Source organism: Aulonocara sp. 'chitande type north' Nkhata Bay, linkage group LG11 (genome assembly GCF_057382095.1).
Source record: "Aulonocara sp. 'chitande type north' Nkhata Bay isolate Kocher_YH1m ecotype deep benthic linkage group LG11, A_spYH_male_GT1.1, whole genome shotgun sequence".
In the NCBI taxonomy this organism is placed as follows: Eukaryota; Metazoa; Chordata; class Actinopteri; order Cichliformes; family Cichlidae; genus Aulonocara; species Aulonocara sp. 'chitande type north' Nkhata Bay.
The window spans coordinates 2,342,779-2,359,762 of NC_141354.1; the positions used below are offsets into that span (position 1 = coordinate 2,342,779).

The 16,984-nt window shown below is 40.4% G+C and overlaps 1 protein-coding gene and 1 long non-coding RNA gene across 2 annotated transcripts; both read right to left on the minus strand.

Moving 5' to 3' along the window:
- Nucleotides 1-9,286: 9,286 nt before the first annotated feature.
- LOC147318298 (uncharacterized) lies at nt 9,287-11,085 on the minus strand. Its single transcript, XM_086310188.1, has 3 exons — nt 10,886-11,085; nt 10,347-10,461; nt 9,287-10,139 (listed from the first exon to the last, which is right to left on the minus strand). Exons 1-3 carry the CDS (start codon nt 11,041-11,043, stop codon nt 9,612-9,614), a joined length of 801 nt encoding a protein of 266 aa, XP_086166314.1. The 5' UTR covers nt 11,044-11,085; the 3' UTR covers nt 9,287-9,611.
- A 3,856-nt stretch (nt 11,086-14,941) lies between these two features.
- On the minus strand, nt 14,942-16,578 carry LOC147318299 (uncharacterized). Its single transcript, XR_015131433.1, has 2 exons — nt 16,079-16,578; nt 14,942-15,206 (listed from the first exon to the last, which is right to left on the minus strand). It is a non-coding gene; the product is annotated as an uncharacterized LOC147318299 (long non-coding RNA).
- Nucleotides 16,579-16,984: the final 406 nt, after the last annotated feature.

Sequence of the window (16,984 nt, forward strand, 5' to 3'; positions counted from 1 at the left end):
TTGTGAAAGTCTTTGTCTTATGTTAGTGTGTGCAGCTTTGTTCCCCATGTCTCGTTAGCCCTGATCTCTCCCAGCTGTGTCTCCCTCCTGTTGCCGATTCCTCCGTTACTACCCTGTGTATATAAGCCCTGTGTTTTCCCATGCTCGGTGTCGTGTCGTACCATCAGATCATGCCTGTGTGGTTTTGTGTCAGTTTTTCATGTTTGGTACCATTACTCAGTTTCATCTTTTGTTTTATGCCAGCAATAAAGCTGAGGTTTGAGTTACAGTTCAGTATCTGAGTCCTGCGCTTGGATCCTCCTCTCTGTCTCCACAGAGCCCTGACAGGTGCAAACACAGATACTCATTAGTTTATTTGTTTAAATACACTTCTTTGTTCATTCACTTTCACAAAAACCACTTTAGGCCTGTTCTTTGTCAGAGTTGCAAAGAAGAATTGTTTTCATTGTTTTTTGCTAAACTTTTTGCTTTGGGCAATGCTTAGGTGTAACCTACTGTAGAATAAGGAGGGGATGTTTTTCTCATTATCATTTAATATTTTAATATGCCATTATTAGTTCATTAGAAGTATATAACCAGCTTTGCATTAAGCATAAATTGAAGTTTTTGATCTTACATTATTCTTTGCATTACAGTGATGGTGATAACTTTAGTTTGATCTTTTTTTTACAGGTACCAGAATAATAACATGATTTTCCATTGCAGATGTAATCATGATCATTCCATACACATTGCAGTTTGTTGCTCATTCTAGAGTTGTGCTCAAGGTAATTAAAGGTTAAAAGCTACAGCCAGCGCGAGTCTGGCTGATCTATGGAGGGCAAAGGCTTTGAGCTTGGAAGGCCGCACGCGCTTACACAGCACTTATAAGATGTCATTCTTGGTGATTTTGTGCTTAGTCATGTTTTAATATGTTTTAAGTAGAAGTAGCTGATCCAGCAATATTCATTTAATATTATATACTTGATTTAGAGCAATACACACTGATGGTCTTAATAAATGAAAGAGTCCTTGTAGTTGCCATGTTGTGTCTTAGCAGGGTACAGACGGTTCCAGGAGGAGGGGGGCAGTTAGCGTCTGCCCTCGGGAAGGAGACAATGTTATTCTTTGTGTTAAATAAAATTGTCAACATTGATTGTATTACACCTGTCACTACGCATGAGGGGGCGTTCTAATACCCTGATTTCATAAAACTATGGAGATGTGTTTTTTGAGATGAGATCTGAGACTGTCTGCATACAGTGTCCATCTCCCACGTGTGTGATCATTAAATCATCGTTTGACTCAACCCGACCGGACCAGTGTTGTTATTGTGGGTTTTTCCTCTGGTGTCCATCTCCAATATTTTTGAACCATAACACTACTCAGAAAATCTTTTTGATAAAGCATACACTAATTCACTTGAAAGAGGACTGAACACCAGCAGTGCAAATGGCTTTGTGCAGAGTTCAAAGCACAAACACCCCAGCATTCATATAAATAGTTCCAAACAGGTGCATGTGAACAAACCCATGAAGCAAACTGACAGAAAGCTCTTTGTCAAATAGCTAGCTGGCTATTGAGCAGCTTAGCCTAATGACAATGCTGCTGCACTGAGCTTTGGGTTTGTGCAACATAACCAAACAGCTAATCACAGCTCCAAACACTTTTTCACATCGCTTGCTCTGTGGGGGATTTGAAGCAGAGCTGAATGTTGTTCTGTTTCCTGGGAAATAACAACGACTATAACACACATGGATAGTTCAGCACAGCCAGTTCACCTCACCTATCCATCCAGCACTTTTGTGACTAACACGATTTCAGTACTAAACAAGCACAGAGTCTCATAGAGTCTTTGAGCAAATCAACATGAACTACAGTGTTAATTTGACCTTTCCAGCACCATTATCAGGGCAATATGCTCTTTGTGCACAAATGTTAAGAAATCCAAATGGTTTGTTATCTGCAAAATGGAAAAAATGTCAACATTCAACACACGCTAGTTCAGATCATTACTGGCAGATTGCTGTGCAGCTCTCCTTTACATTGTGGCGTGATCAATAAACCATTACAGCATCAGTGTTGACATACTACCTACACTCAACAAAAATATAAACGCAACACCTTTGTTACTGCTCCCATTCCCCATGGGATGGACGTAGAGACCTAAAATTCATTCCAGATACACAATATAACCATCCCTCCCAAACAGTGGTAACAAATCAGTCCAAATGTGTGGTAGTGGGCACATCTGCTATATTGAGATAATCCATCCCACCTCACAGGTGTGCCATATCAGGATGCTGATCTGACATCATGAGTAGTGCACAGGTGTACCTCAGACTGCCCACAACAAAAGGCCACCCTGTCACAGCTTATATACACAGGTGAGTAATCAGGGAATGGGCAACAGGAGGGAGACACAGCTGGGAGAAATCAGGCTAACGAGACAGGGGAGCGGTAAAACTGAACACACTGACATGAGACATGAACTTTCAAAGTAAAACAGGAAACCAGAAACCATCACACACTGACTCAACACTGAGAGGCAGACAGAAAATAACCCATAGAACCCAAACTATACATGAGGCAACAAATCCTTAAACACGAATAAACAGAAACCTAGAATATAACAATCAAAGCACAAGAGTATCAAAGGGCAGCACATAGTGCAAAAATAAACCAAAACATCAGAAACTCAAAATGCTGGGTCGAACCGACCCAGAACCGTGACAGTAACTCAACAGATTAAACATTCAATAAGCTTTTTGCCTGCGCAGAGTGATTAGTCAAACAAATTAAATCATCATACATACATACATACATACATACATACATACATACATACAGGCATACAATAGCACTACACGTTCCCAAAATTTAAACTTTCTTACATTCAGCTTCACACACAGTGTTAAATCTGTGTCAGTTTTTGAGAGCAGGGCTCCATGATGTAAATTATCCTTTATATAGAATAGAATGGAACAGAATAGCCCTTAATTGTAATTGTACAACGCATGATCCAATCCATCTGCGCCACCATCTATATGTGTTTCATGTCCTCTTTAAACAAAATCACACAATTACTATAGAATGAAAATTGTATTTTATATTTAATTCTAAGACTTATCAAGACTGGCCAGCTCAGGTCATAGAATCATACACTGCGAGGTAGCATACAAACTTAATATTACTGTTATTTGCTAACACAAGTTTACCTGATACTTGATCCTGTCGTTCATGCTCATCATGTTTTCTGCATCTTATCGTGCACAGACGCACTGTTCCACTCCCCTCATGAAGCAAAACAACAGGATGGTTCACAAATACACCTGATTTGACAGAAGGAGAAGGTGAGGCTTATTCTTTTTAATAAATAATTTATGAGTAATGTTTTACACACCAGTGATTGTCTGCTGTTATGATCATAAAATGGTTGTAGATAGGGATTGGAATTGAGAACCGGTTCTTGTAGAGAACTGGTTCCCAGTAGTTCTACTTGCGTCTATTTGAAAGACTGAGTGTAAACACAAAAAAATATTTTTATGTGCTGGAATGTGCAGAAAATAAGTTTAAATGTTAAACTAATATCTTCCAGTCAGAGAATGTTGCATATAATTAAATTTTTGCTTGATGCATAAAGTTAAGAGATTAAAACTAATAAAACAAGTTTTAAAAAGAGACATTTCCATTTGATTACATTTTGTATGATGGATTATGCAGAAAAAGTAGAATTGGGCTGAAAGATCTATCGCTTTATCACCTATTCAGGTTGTAAATGGTGTTTTTTTAAAGTAACTAAGTAACTAAGTAACTATGTAATTAATTACTTTTGAAAATAAGTAATCAGTAAAGTAACGGGATTAATTTTTTGGGGAAGTAATCAGTAATCAGTAATCAGTAATTAGTTACTGATTACTTTTTTCAAGTAACTTGACCAACACTGCTGTCGGTTTTGTGTTCATACCTAAATACTAAGAGAAAGCTTACATGTGTGTCCTCATTAGGATAGAGAGTCGTATTGGTGTGTCAGGCCTGTTAAATGGTAAAATAGTTATGAGACAATGTGTTTTAAGTCATTTTACAGAGAAACACAGAAGCAGTGTAACGAATGCTATAACAAATTACTTCCTCCTTTGATATGCTGCTTAGTGATGGTGGTGACTGTGTGTGTGTGTGTGTGTGTGTGTGTGTGTGTGTGTGTGTGTGTGTGTGTGTGTGTGTGTGTGTGTGTGAGAGAGAGAGAGAGAGAGAGAGCGTGGTAGCCTTCAGAGGTCCTCTAGAGGGCACAAGCTTTAACACAACCTCTCGCTTCAACGTGCTCCTAACTGACCCGCCTACTTCTTCTCTTCGTTTCATTAAAGTACTTGGAGTTGTCAGTAAACCTAGAAAAGCACAATATAAATGTTAGTCCATTCCACTTATCACTCAATTGTGCAATAAAAGGACTTCACATACTCACTGCCACATTGTTATAGGTACTGCAGTAACAAACAGTTGAGGTTGTGCTTTAGCCTTCTAGTGATCTATTTTGTTACTTACCCGAGTCTTCATTTTGATTTCTCTCTCTTCTGTGCTCTGGAGACCTCTCACTGGATTCACACACTTACCATCATTTTGTTAGCTCTGCTTTTGTTAGCTCGCAACGGTTTATCTATCTATCTATGGCCTTTGTAATAGTTTGAAAAAAGTAGCACAAAACAAACCGGACAAAATATTTCTCTCCTCCACAAGAGGAATGAGGATTGGGCTACATTTATATAATATGATTCTAGTTTTATTGACAACTCAAAGCTCATGATGCTTTAAGCCATTATCACCCACTGATATACAGATTCATACGGCACTCTTATACTACAGGTTGCTTGTCTCTTTACATGCACAGTCACAGTCAGGCAGATGAATCAGGCACAGCTTCTAGGGCTGTCACTCCAGGATGGGCAGACTGGATACCCGACCTAAATGCCAAAAAATGTCTTGCCCTTATTAAAACTGCTTGAGCACTGTGTGGTGCAATGTAAAAAAAAAACTTGACCAGAGCCATAGCTATTCAGCATTCTGCATTGTATAATTAACTGTGTTTTTCTTCAAGGTACAGAAGCTATGTCAGAAATCAGTTGTCTTGTCAGATTAAATGCACGTCAATAAGATCCTCAGAGAGGAATCTGTCTGGTTAAAATATGATGAAACATCAATACAAAAAAAACAAGTATTCACTTTCCAGTGTGAAGTGATTCCCAGGTTACAAAATGATTTCTGCATTTGCATGGTGAAAACCTGATTCCATTCTCATCTCTGAGCCTTATAAACCTTTCTGACCCAGCTTTGGTGGACAGCGTGTACCGGCTGATACAGAAAGACCTCTGGACACTTTAAGTAGCGAACACAGCAGGGTAACGTTTCCTCTGAAGATACTGAGTATGCTTTTAGCTCTCATTGGACTCTGTGTCAGGGTTCAGTGTGCGCTGCGAGGGAAATTAAACTGCCAAACTCTGTGTGAAAGACACTTCTCTGTCCATCATGGATGAAGGAATATCTAATTCCATCGCCTGGAGATAAGAAGCTTCTGGTTTTCTGCATTTCCAATCTTTAGATCAGCCCAAGAAAGGAAATGTAGACTTCTAAGCAGCAGAAAGTAATATCCTGTCCAAAGGTACTCCAGAGAGAGAGATGAGATTCAAAATAAGTTTCTTCCCACTGCCAGACATAATATTAGTATTCCTTTTTATTACCATTTTCTCAAGTGACATTCATTCATGTCACCTTTTATATTTACTTTCTGATGAATTCACATAACAGTGTCTGCAGATTGAAGCAAAATGAACATCTTGTCACTTTTTCCTGTATGTAGCGATCATGACACAACCACCACTGCGAAAACACAACATTTGCTCCTCTGTATAAACTAGGTGGGGCTGTGAGTGATTACAGTAATTACTGTGATGAGGAATTTGAGTCTGTTAGAATGTCACTCAAGTTAGTGTCAGTTGCAAGCCTCCTGAAGTAACCTGAAGTTACAGTTTCATGCATAACTAAAGTGCATTATGATCATTTTGTGTCCTAATGAAATTTGTCAAACATTTACACTTAACTGGTTACTTAAAAGGTGCAAAATAAATGACAAAATGTCATCATCCGGGTGTCACAATAAAGGAGAAACTTCATATTATTGCTTAAAACCCATTTTATTCCAAATCCTGATCATTTCCAAATCCAATTTTTTTTATATAATTGTACCGTATTCCTTCCCCACAGTTTCTTCCCCAAAGCCATGACCACCCTGAACTCACACAGCCCCCTCAATTTTTTTCTTCCCACTTCCTCTATGGACCACCACTGTGCAATACCAATTCTATGTGCAATAACTCAACTGTATATACACAACACTATTTATTACATATAACTTTTTTTTTTAAACCGGCCTGTATATTTGTACATTTTATTTATTTATTTATATATATATATATATATATATATATATATATATATATATATATATATATATATATATATATATATATATATATCTTTTTCCCTATGTTAGTAATGTCCACATATATATAGCGCTGCAGAACTGCACCCCCACACCCAGCATGTTTACACTGAGTGGGAGATGCTCTGTATCTCATTGTACAACTGTATAGTGAAAATAAAGGCATTCTATTCTATTCTATATGGAAATAAAATGCCAATTACTCAAAAGACCTACAAGCACCAGAAATGGGGTAAATCTGGTATGACCAGGGCCAAATATGTTTCTTTACAGCAGCGTACCATGCAAAAGTGTTCAATGTTGTTTAGACATCTGACAAAGCTGTCTGATGAAATGTTTTTCTAACAGGTTTTTGCTGTGTAGGAGTGTTTGGAAATAACAGTGCAACAGAGGATTAAGGGCAGCCCATTTCCTGAGTCATTTCAAAAACTAATTGAATGAAATGAAATTGAAATCCTTGAAAACAAGACTGAAAGTGGCGGTGCATAATTTAAAGCCAATCTGAAAACCAAATAATAACACTGATGCAGTTTATCCCTTTAGTTTGAGGGCAGTGGAAACAACCTTCCTGATACCCTGTGACTGTGGGCAGGAAACTCCAGAGGGGCAACTCCCACCGGGGAGCAACAATGCCTTTGATATTTTGGCACCGCCTCTTCCTCCAGTAACTGTGAGGCCCAGTATCCAGGGTTAATGGTGTTAGTTCACACTGAGTGGTGTTGGGAATTACGCTGGTGTTAATACGCTTGTCAAAGACCTAGAAACACACACACACAAACATTCACACACAGAAAAATGTATAGCTTCACAGTGGGCCTCCTTTTAATATACCCACAGATGTGTTTTTCTCTCCCACACACATACAAAACCAAAGCAACCTGAGACACAGCTGAAAATGCTGAACTGCATAATTTCCCCTCGATGAAGCCCCAGACACACAGCTACAAACTGTGTATCACACACACAACACATTCACACTAACCAACACAGTGCTGGATGTCGTGATCGCTCCAAGTGCATATTGATTTGCTGTCACTCATGGTGGAGATGCAACGTGTAAATTGGCTGCTTGTCACTGTTGTGAGACATTAGCCTGCTGGTCAGGAGGTATGCCGCTCCAGATAAAACACACAGCAGCCTACCACACGCTGTCATCTGAAGCATTATGTTTTATTGTAACATTACATTACATTATATTATCGAACATATCTGGGATTACGAAAGATCTTTTAAGATTTTTAAAACACAGAGTGATTAGGCACGTGATGAATCTTTCTTAATGCTATTTTACATATATTGTAAAAATGAAAACCCATTGTTTGGGATAATATGGATTGGCAAATTAGTCATATACATGTACTTGATGGTTTGATCATAACACTGGGAGAAAGACAGATGGTGCTTTAAAGCTGGAAAGTCAGCAGTGAGGGTTTCTTTTTGAGCCATTCCTTGTTGGAATTGGCTCATCTAAAGATTGGAAGGTAAACATCCAGATTTTCTTTTATTTCTGGAAAGGTGGCATTAACCTTTGGTGGCCACACTCGCTTTTTGGCATGAAAACTCCTCTTGTTTTGTGGTCATGGGAAACTGTACTTGTCCACATTTTAAGAGCACATTCATCTGCCATTAACAATGACTTGAGCTTGGTATAAGCTTTTGTTCTGGTGGTTTGCTCGTGAATTTGTTGGATACATTCACGATAAACTGATGGGACATCAATGTGCTGCCACTGGCTCTGCTTTCACTACTCTGAGATCCGTTATGATCTCTGTTTCATATGGAAACACAGCCACCAGTAACAAGTAGAGGAGCTTCAGTGACAGATGAGTCTTGTCTTGCCACCCACCTTGGCCAACATGTGTGATATCGAGAAGCTGCTGTGTGAAGGAGTTACTCGAGGTGCTTGCTCAGTAACTTTCAGATTAGCAAAATGTCTGACTAACTATAATTCTTTAAACAGCTGTTCAGAAAACACTCCACCTTCATTTTAAATTAATATTTGAATCCCTCTGTTCCCACTGACAGACTGCTCAGGCCCCTTAATCAAGCTGATTTTTAGATTTTAATGTACTTTTTTACATCAAGTTGTAGGCCATGTGTTTCTGAGCTCACAGACAAACAGTTTTATTAATATTTTCAGAGGTATGTGGTCCTCACAGGACAGCATATTTACTGAGCATATTTATAGGAAACAGGAATATAAAGTGAGCCCAACCTTAAATATATACATCAGTAATATTCATCTGTTTAACACTCATGGGGAACATTTTTCAGCAGAGTAATTATTTCTAGTTGTGATACTTTGTGCTCAAACGTCCAGTAATACTGTTTTAAGTGTACTGAGATGTTTTCTTAGTGTTTTATTGTTTCTTTTCCTAAAAGGTTTGAAAGACTCCTCCACCAATCGCCATTGTAATTTAATGTTGTTAAATAATTTTTGGCAATATAGTAGATAGTTATTTAGCTGTAGAAGTTATAATATTTTACAATTCTTCAGCCAGGAAGAAAGACAGCTGATATGGTATGTTTTAATCTGATCCAATTTATGTGTTTAAATTAGTAAATATCTGAGGTATTTGTTTCCTAGTATGACTTGTAAGGTACTTTTACAGTGGCTTGCAAAAGTGTTCGGCCCCCTTGAACTTTCCCACATTTTGTCTCATTACAGCCACAAACATGAATCAATTCTATTGGAATTCTACAAAGACCAACACAAAGTGGTGCACACGTGAGAAGTGGAACGAAAATCAGACATGATTTCAAACATTTTTTACAAATAAATAACTGCAAAGTGGGGTGTGCGTCAGTGGCGGCTCCTGAAAAAAATCTCAGGGGGGGCAATTTTTATGATATCGACTAAAATGACCCATTTAATGAGTACATCAAACAACACAATTTTAATTTAAATTTAAAATGAACAACCATATTCTGGCCATTTGTATAGATTTGTAAAAATGAACAACCATATTCTGGCCATTTGTATAGATTTGTAAAAATGAACATGAACAGATTTTTTTTTTTTTTTTTGAATGAATGAAAAATAACTATTGAAAACAACAACTGTAAACTGATTGGGGGGGTGGGCTAAAGAGAGAAAGAGAGAGGGATGGAGAAAGAGAGTAAATATGGTTAAGGGTTCTTATTTGTACAAGAACTTTGCTCGTCTGTCTTTCTGAGTGGCAAATTTCTCGATGACCCTGGTGTTGAAATCAGGAAGTTCTTGTGTGAGTTTTTTCTCTATGGACAGCATAGCCAGAGCGTTGAGCCGATCCTGAGCCATATTGTTTCTCAGGAAAGTTTTTATCCTCTTTAAAGTAGAGAAACACCTCTCCGATTCTGATGTTGTCATTGGTGTGGTGATGAGGATGTTAAGAAGACTTACAGTTTCGGTGAATGTGTCTTGAAGGTTGTTTTCCATCAGAACCTGATAGAGCGCCAGCGCACCACTACAACTCTGAAACTCCTCGTTGTCGTAGATCAGGGACAGTTCTGTTTTAAGTCTGGCTTTGTCCAATGAGGGATAGGCTTCCACTGTGGTTTGTAGTGCTGCATCTGGAAAATTTTTGCTGTGTTGTTGGAACAAGTCTCCTTGCAACAGAGTGGCGCTGACAAGGTGCTTGGTGAAAGAAAACCTCTCCTTGGCATGGCTCATAATGGTGTCGCACACCTATCCAATAATATATAATTGGTAAGAGTTAGATTCAGTGGTAAGACTTTGGCACATGTCTCATGTTAATCATTATTCTGAAAAAAAAAATCTGTCCATAACAAAACAAAACAGTCATGACCACTATATCAAATGACATCTGACAGCATCGTCATTAGATTTTATCTGATGATCCGATTTAAATCAGACCAAGCAGCTAGTGCTTACCTCCAGTGCCAAATGGTGTTGCCTGTCTTCCCCCAATGTTCTCCGTCTCTTTGTGGGTGGGTCTTGAACAGGTCCCCTGTACTCCTCATCCACAACCAGATTAGGAAGTGCCTCCCTGATCCAATACATAAGTTTCATTAATGGCTTCTGAAAACTGAATAGGGATATATTAACCAAACACAAACCAAACAAAGGTTGTGTTCTAATTACCGGGAATTACCGGATTTAATTAATAACCGGACCTGGTTTAATGGCTGGGGGAAAACCAGTGCAAGTAAATAAAGGCCCTGGCCATAATTTCAGGAAATAGCCTATGGTATAGGCTACATCAAATCATTACTGGGAATATACTTCATCAAATATACTTAATCAAATATTTTTCATAAAATTACTTCAAAGGCTGATATAAATCAAAATTATCTGAATTCCATTAAACATTTAAGTCACAGAACACAGAATATATGCAGAGAATTTGATAGAATCTATGCATAGATAATTAACATTTATTCTAGGTTACATATTTATGCTTTTATGCCTACCTGATAGCCTGCATGCGGCTGATGAATGTCTGGGTGATCCCTGCGATGGTGACAGAATCGATGTTTCTCTTCTGTAGGTGGTTATACAGCATGTCTACATGTGGCATTATCTTGTGAAACAAGGCCAGGAAAAAACAGAAAGCTTCGTCTTCCAGCATTCTCACGAAACCACCGGCATCTCTCTTTGTAGGGGCATCAAATCCTTCACTGTTACGGATGGTCTAAAAACACCTCACCAGATCGTCTTTATGTTCATACACTGTATTCACAGCACGACTGTTGAAGTTCCAACGGGTTGCCGATGCACTTGGAAGTCGGTGCGCCACCACCTCGTCAAGCACTGCAGTCCTCTTGCTCGATTTAGTAAAAAAAGAAGCGAATCCTGCTATGTCGGAAAAAAAGTGACTGATTTGAGGGATGTGGGAGGTTGCTTGTTGCATTACCAGGTTTAACTGATGGGCATAACAATGTACGTAGTGAGCGTTAGCATAAATGTCCTGTATCTTACGCTGCACTCCTCCAGTGGTACCCCTCATTACAGCGGCCCCATCGTAGGCCTGGGCGATCAACTTTCTCTCTTGTCCCTGGGGGAGGATGAAGCGCAGCCTCTCCGATAAGGCACTGGCTATTGCATCTGCACAAGCATTGGGTAGCTTGATGAATTCAAAAAAACGCTCTTGAATACGGTTTCGTTGGTCAATGTATCTTAGCACCATGACTAACTGACAGTGTGTAGAAATGTCAGTGGTTTCATCAGCTTGAATGGCTAAAAACTTCGCTGCCTTTACTTCTTCCACGATCCTTTCTCTCAGAATTGCCAACATGCAATCCAGGATCTCGTTCTGGACTGTTTTCGAGGTGCCTTTAAATACAGTAGCATTTTCAAGGTGTTGCCTCAAGTCGTGATCAATTGATGCCATCAAGTCGACTAAACCTCTAAAAATCCCTGGATTGTCTGAGGAATCACTTTCATCATGTCCCCGCATTGCTAGCTCAAAAGCACCACAAAACTTAATACAATCGATGATTTTAGATAAAATATGACGGTTTTTATCTACCTCTTCGTTGTGCCTTCTTAAAGCAATCCGATGTCCATCATCTAGCTGCGCCGCTATGCTAGTTTTCCCTAGCACAGCTAGCTTTACACTGTTGTCCATATGAACTCGTGAGCTTTCATGTTTCTTGATTCGTTCGGAGAGGTGCTTTAAGTCGGTTTGTCCAGATTGTGTCCACGTCAAATCACACTTGTCACTTTTGAACAGTATGCACGGGAAACAAAAAAGTGCATTAGCTGTTCCACAGCCTGTCAGCCACGACTTGCGCTGGAACCAACTCCGACAAAAAGTCCTGTTGTATGCTTTTGACTTCTCCTTCGTTGCCTGGGTTAGTTGAATTTCGGGCTTGTCAGGTCCCAACTCTTTAACTTGCAGTTTTTCTGCCATTGTCCTTCTGGCAAAAGGGTAGGTTAGAAGCGATCTAACCGAATTTGGGGGAGGCTGTGCCTCAACCGTTAACAATACCGCTGCCATCGTCTCTCTCTGACCTTATAGCTCACTTAGGCTACTGACTGAGGTAAAATTCTAGAACAGCAAATCTTCGCGCGTTTTCTGCAGGGGCGCAATTTTAAGCGCCCCCAAACCATTTAATTCAGCGACGCTGATAGGTCAAATATTTATTATTTTCCCCTGGCAACCATTTAATGATAGGCTATTTCGCTGCATATCAAGGGCGCTTTGACGAGCGCCCCAGAAGAAGAAAAACACCGTTTGTTGGTTGAACTTTAATGAGTCAGCTGGTGAAAATGTTAAAATACGCCTGGCTGTATATGGGCACACACATAGTAAAACTATCATTGATGAATTTTTTAAAAATATATATTTTTACTCCTCCACATTTGGGGGGGCGGAGCCCGAGCGCCCCCTATGGGCCAGCCGCCACTGGTGTGCGTAATTATTCAGCCCTCTTTAGTCTGAGTGCAGTCAGTTGCACATAGACGTTGCCTGATGAGTGCTAATGACTAAACGGTGCACCTGTGTGTAATCTAATGTCAGTACAAATACAGCTGCTCTGTGACGGCCTCAGAGGTTGTCTAACGGTGTGTTCACACCGAACGCGATGGACGCGAATAAAACGCCCCTAATTTGACGCGTGTACATTTGCGTCTCAACGCGTGTCCAAGAAAAATCCATTTTGACGCGCGTGAACCGGAAATGTGGGAGGAATGTGGGAGGGAGTTGTGCCAGACCGGTATCTTTGCAAGATGGCAGCTATCGAGCTAGCGCTTGAAGAGAGAGTCTCCCTTCTCTATGTACTGTGGAGAGCAGAGTAGCGGCGTAAAGGACATCCTCGCCGTACCTGGGTCCATCAGGTCCTCCGGAGGCGTGAGCAGTTTGGTGAGTTTCACCACTTGCTCCAGGAGCTGCGCCTGGATGACGGCCGATTCCAGCGCTATCACCGTCATTCACTCGGCCAGTTTGAGGACCTGCTTTCCCTCGTCGGTCCCAGCATCGCCCGCCTAGACACCAACTACAGGCGCTCAATCCCACCTGCAGAGCGCCTGTCTGTCTGCCTGAGGTTAGTAAAACTATTTAATACGGTAGTCCTTTATTGATATCTGTGCTAATATGCTAATCCATCCAGTTATACACTGCTAACATGGATGTGCTATGCTAACAGTGAATGCTGTCGGTGTTTACTGAAAGCAAACTGTGGTACAGAGACGACTGTTTATAGTATTTCTAGTGATACTCAGAAGCTCTCATCAAGCCCCGATTTAATTCGATTTATGCTGTTATCAGTGTTTGCATGATAGCATGGCTGTGGTGTCACATCAATGTATGCGCTCGGTGTTTGCTGATATCAAACTGTAGCATTAGGACCACTGAGTTAACCTTGTAGTGATACTCACTCCTTTATATTTAGACCTGGTTTAATTCTGGGATAGTTGAATATTTGTATATAATCCCTGCAGCTGTCAGACTCTATAGCAGGGGTCACAGCCTTTATTAAAACAGAGTTAGATAAAACTGTGAACAGTTTGGTTCATCTCTAGTTACATGGTTCTATCTTGATAAGCTGTCTTATCACAGATTAATTTTTCAAAAATATTAATGATTTAAGCAAGGAAAGGGCTACATGTCAACACACAACTCTTTATTTCTATTAATGTCTTACTTCATTCCTACCTGATTGACATGTTTAGGAATTATGAGTGATTGGCTCACTGTAGTTGTGAAAGTTGCTACCAATCAAATTATATGTTAAAGTTAAAACAAAACACAACTGTTTTAGATATTATCTAATATACATTTTGTAATTATCCTTATAATTACAAAATGTTTTATGTAAGATTCATGTTTTGTGATTTATATCTGACATCACAAAAGTATTTTGGAATTTGAATAATGTATTTTGTAACTGCAGTACACATAATACTGATTTTGAACAATTTTGTCCAGGTTCCTTGTCACCGGGGACTGCTTCAGCACCAAGCGTTCAGTTACAGAGTCGGTGTGTCAGATCACCCCCCAGGCAGCGACGGCCATCTGGGACTGTCTAGTGGACGACTTCATGGCTGTGCCTTCACCTGGAGACTGGCGGTCCATCACAGAGGGATTCCAGGAGCGCTGGAACTTTCCTCTGTGCTGTGCAGCTCTGGATGGGAAGCACGTCCAGACAAAGGCACCCCATATATCATATAGGAGACACACACATTGATATACACTAAATATTCATTTCATTTCTTTTTTGTGGTGCCCAAATTGATGCACCTGCTTGATTTTGTTTAAACAATTATTGCACACTTTCTGTAAATCCAGTAAACTTCTTTTCACTTCTCAAATATCACTGTGTGTGTCTCCTGTATGATATTTAACTGACATTTTTTATTGTAACAACCAACGATTTATACAGGAAAATAATGTCTATTAACAAGGTTGCCCAAACTTCTGCATCCCACTGTATCAGTATATTTTGTCATTAGTATAATATGAAATAAATTCTACATGTGTCAAGTTGTGTGCCAACATTTGCTGTGTAGTAGAACTGAGACATTAGTCATTATAAAAATTTATTTGAAATAATATTAAAAGTCTCAAACAGAAAAACATTAAACATAAATATATAAAATATAAGAATTTACAGAGAGACAGGAATAAAAAGGACCAGCTGCTCTCCAGAGCAGGAACAAGGCTGAGGAGGAAATGCTCCATTGGAGACTGGTGTGGACTCTTCAGGGACTCCAGGATGGCCAGCTCCACCGCCGATGGACCGTCCTGGGACCCGTCCCTCATCTGCCTCGGAGCCGTCCTCCTCTGTGGGCCTGTAAAACAGCACAAAACACAAAGAAATGAGAAGGCTGCTACTAGATTTTAATTTCAACATTGAAAAAAAAAAAAAAACAATAACAGGATATAATCAGATTGGTTGTAGATATTTAGTAAAGGTGATCACAAGGGAATCCCACCGACTAAAAAGGTATCAGTGCTTGCTGTACATATCTGTGGGTGCAGCAGCAGGAGCTCAGGGACTGGGGAGCCAGGAGAAGCAACAGGGGATGCTCTGCTGCAGAATCAGTTGGTTCTATCAATACAGTATTAAATGTTAACAGGTTGGATATAATAATCGTAGAGTAGACAGTGGTCCCTCATTTATTGCAGGGGTTCTCAGAATAACTAGCCCCTGGTCACAGTTCTCACAATTGATTCTCAAAGTGCAAACCTTTGTAGATTGCAAAACGTAAAAGTATTATTATGCCGCGGTTTGTCTTCATCTGCCCGCCACTTTCGTGCGCCTTTTTCCCTCACGGTGCAGGTGTCTATTTCCGAATGAGGCTCATAGTTATGGGTGTTTTTGTGCTGTTTTTTCTATTGGAGGCGATGGTTATCAAAACCAAACGTGATAAATTTGGCAAGCGCAGGAGACACGGCACGAGGAGATTTGTCAATCAGGCTGCAGAATGCAATGCTGTACTGTGCAATAAAAAATCAGCGAAAAAGCAAAGCAGTGACGGATGAACAGCGGGACCACTGTGTGCTGTTTATTAATAAACAATAAAATATATTCCTAAATGACAACATGCATAAAAGCAGAACGGTATTTGTACGTCAGTGGGAAAATAGCGGTGGCTTGCTAGCTTTTGTGCGGCTTCCCCGGGTCAGTGAAAACTTTCAAAAGAGAAATGAATGAACTTACCAGGTTGCCCGATCTCTTCACATATCTTCCTCCAAGCTCGGTCCTTTTTATTCCTGTCTCGGTACTGAAAGCAGCTGGTGTTGTACAGCTCCGAGTTGTTTGCTACCGCATTGATTAGCCTTCCCCTCCATTGAAGTATGAAAGGCTTTGGCTGGATCTGCCCCTTTGACCTAGGTAACAGCCACGTCACCAGGCTCCTGATTGGTTGTCGCGGCGCGATTTGACGCTGGAGTTCAGATTTTTCCAACTCGAGCGGTAGACGCGAAACGCGCGTATGCACAAAATGCAACACAAAAACTCACGCGCGTGGTTTTATTCGCGAGTCAAACGCGCCAGACGCGCTGCACTGACGCGCGTTTCACGCGTTTTGGCGTTTTCGCGACGCAAATCTGCTTCCGAATTTTCGCGGGACCCGCAATCGCGCGTCATCGCGCCTTTCCATTGACTTTACATGTAAACCTGACGCTCTATTCGCGTCCATCGCGTTCGGTGTGAACACACCGTAAGAGAATATTGGGAGCAGCAACACCATGAAGTCCAAAGAACACAGCAGACAGGTCAGGGATAAAGTTACTGAGAAATTTAAAGCAGGCTTAGGCTACAAAAAGATTTCCCAAGCCTTGAACATCCCACGGAGCACTGTTCAAGCCATCATTCAGAAATGGAAGGAGTACGGCACAACTGTAAACCTACCAAGACAAGGCCGTCCACCTAAACTCTCAGGCCGAACAAGGAGAGCGCTGATCAGAAATGCAGCCAAGAGGCCCATGGTGACTCTGGACCAGCTGCAGAGATCTACAGCTCAGGTGGGGGAATCTGTCCATAGGACAACTATTAGTCGTGCACTGCACAAAGTTGGCCTTTATGGAAGAGTGGCAAGAAGAAAGCCATTGTTAACAGAAAACC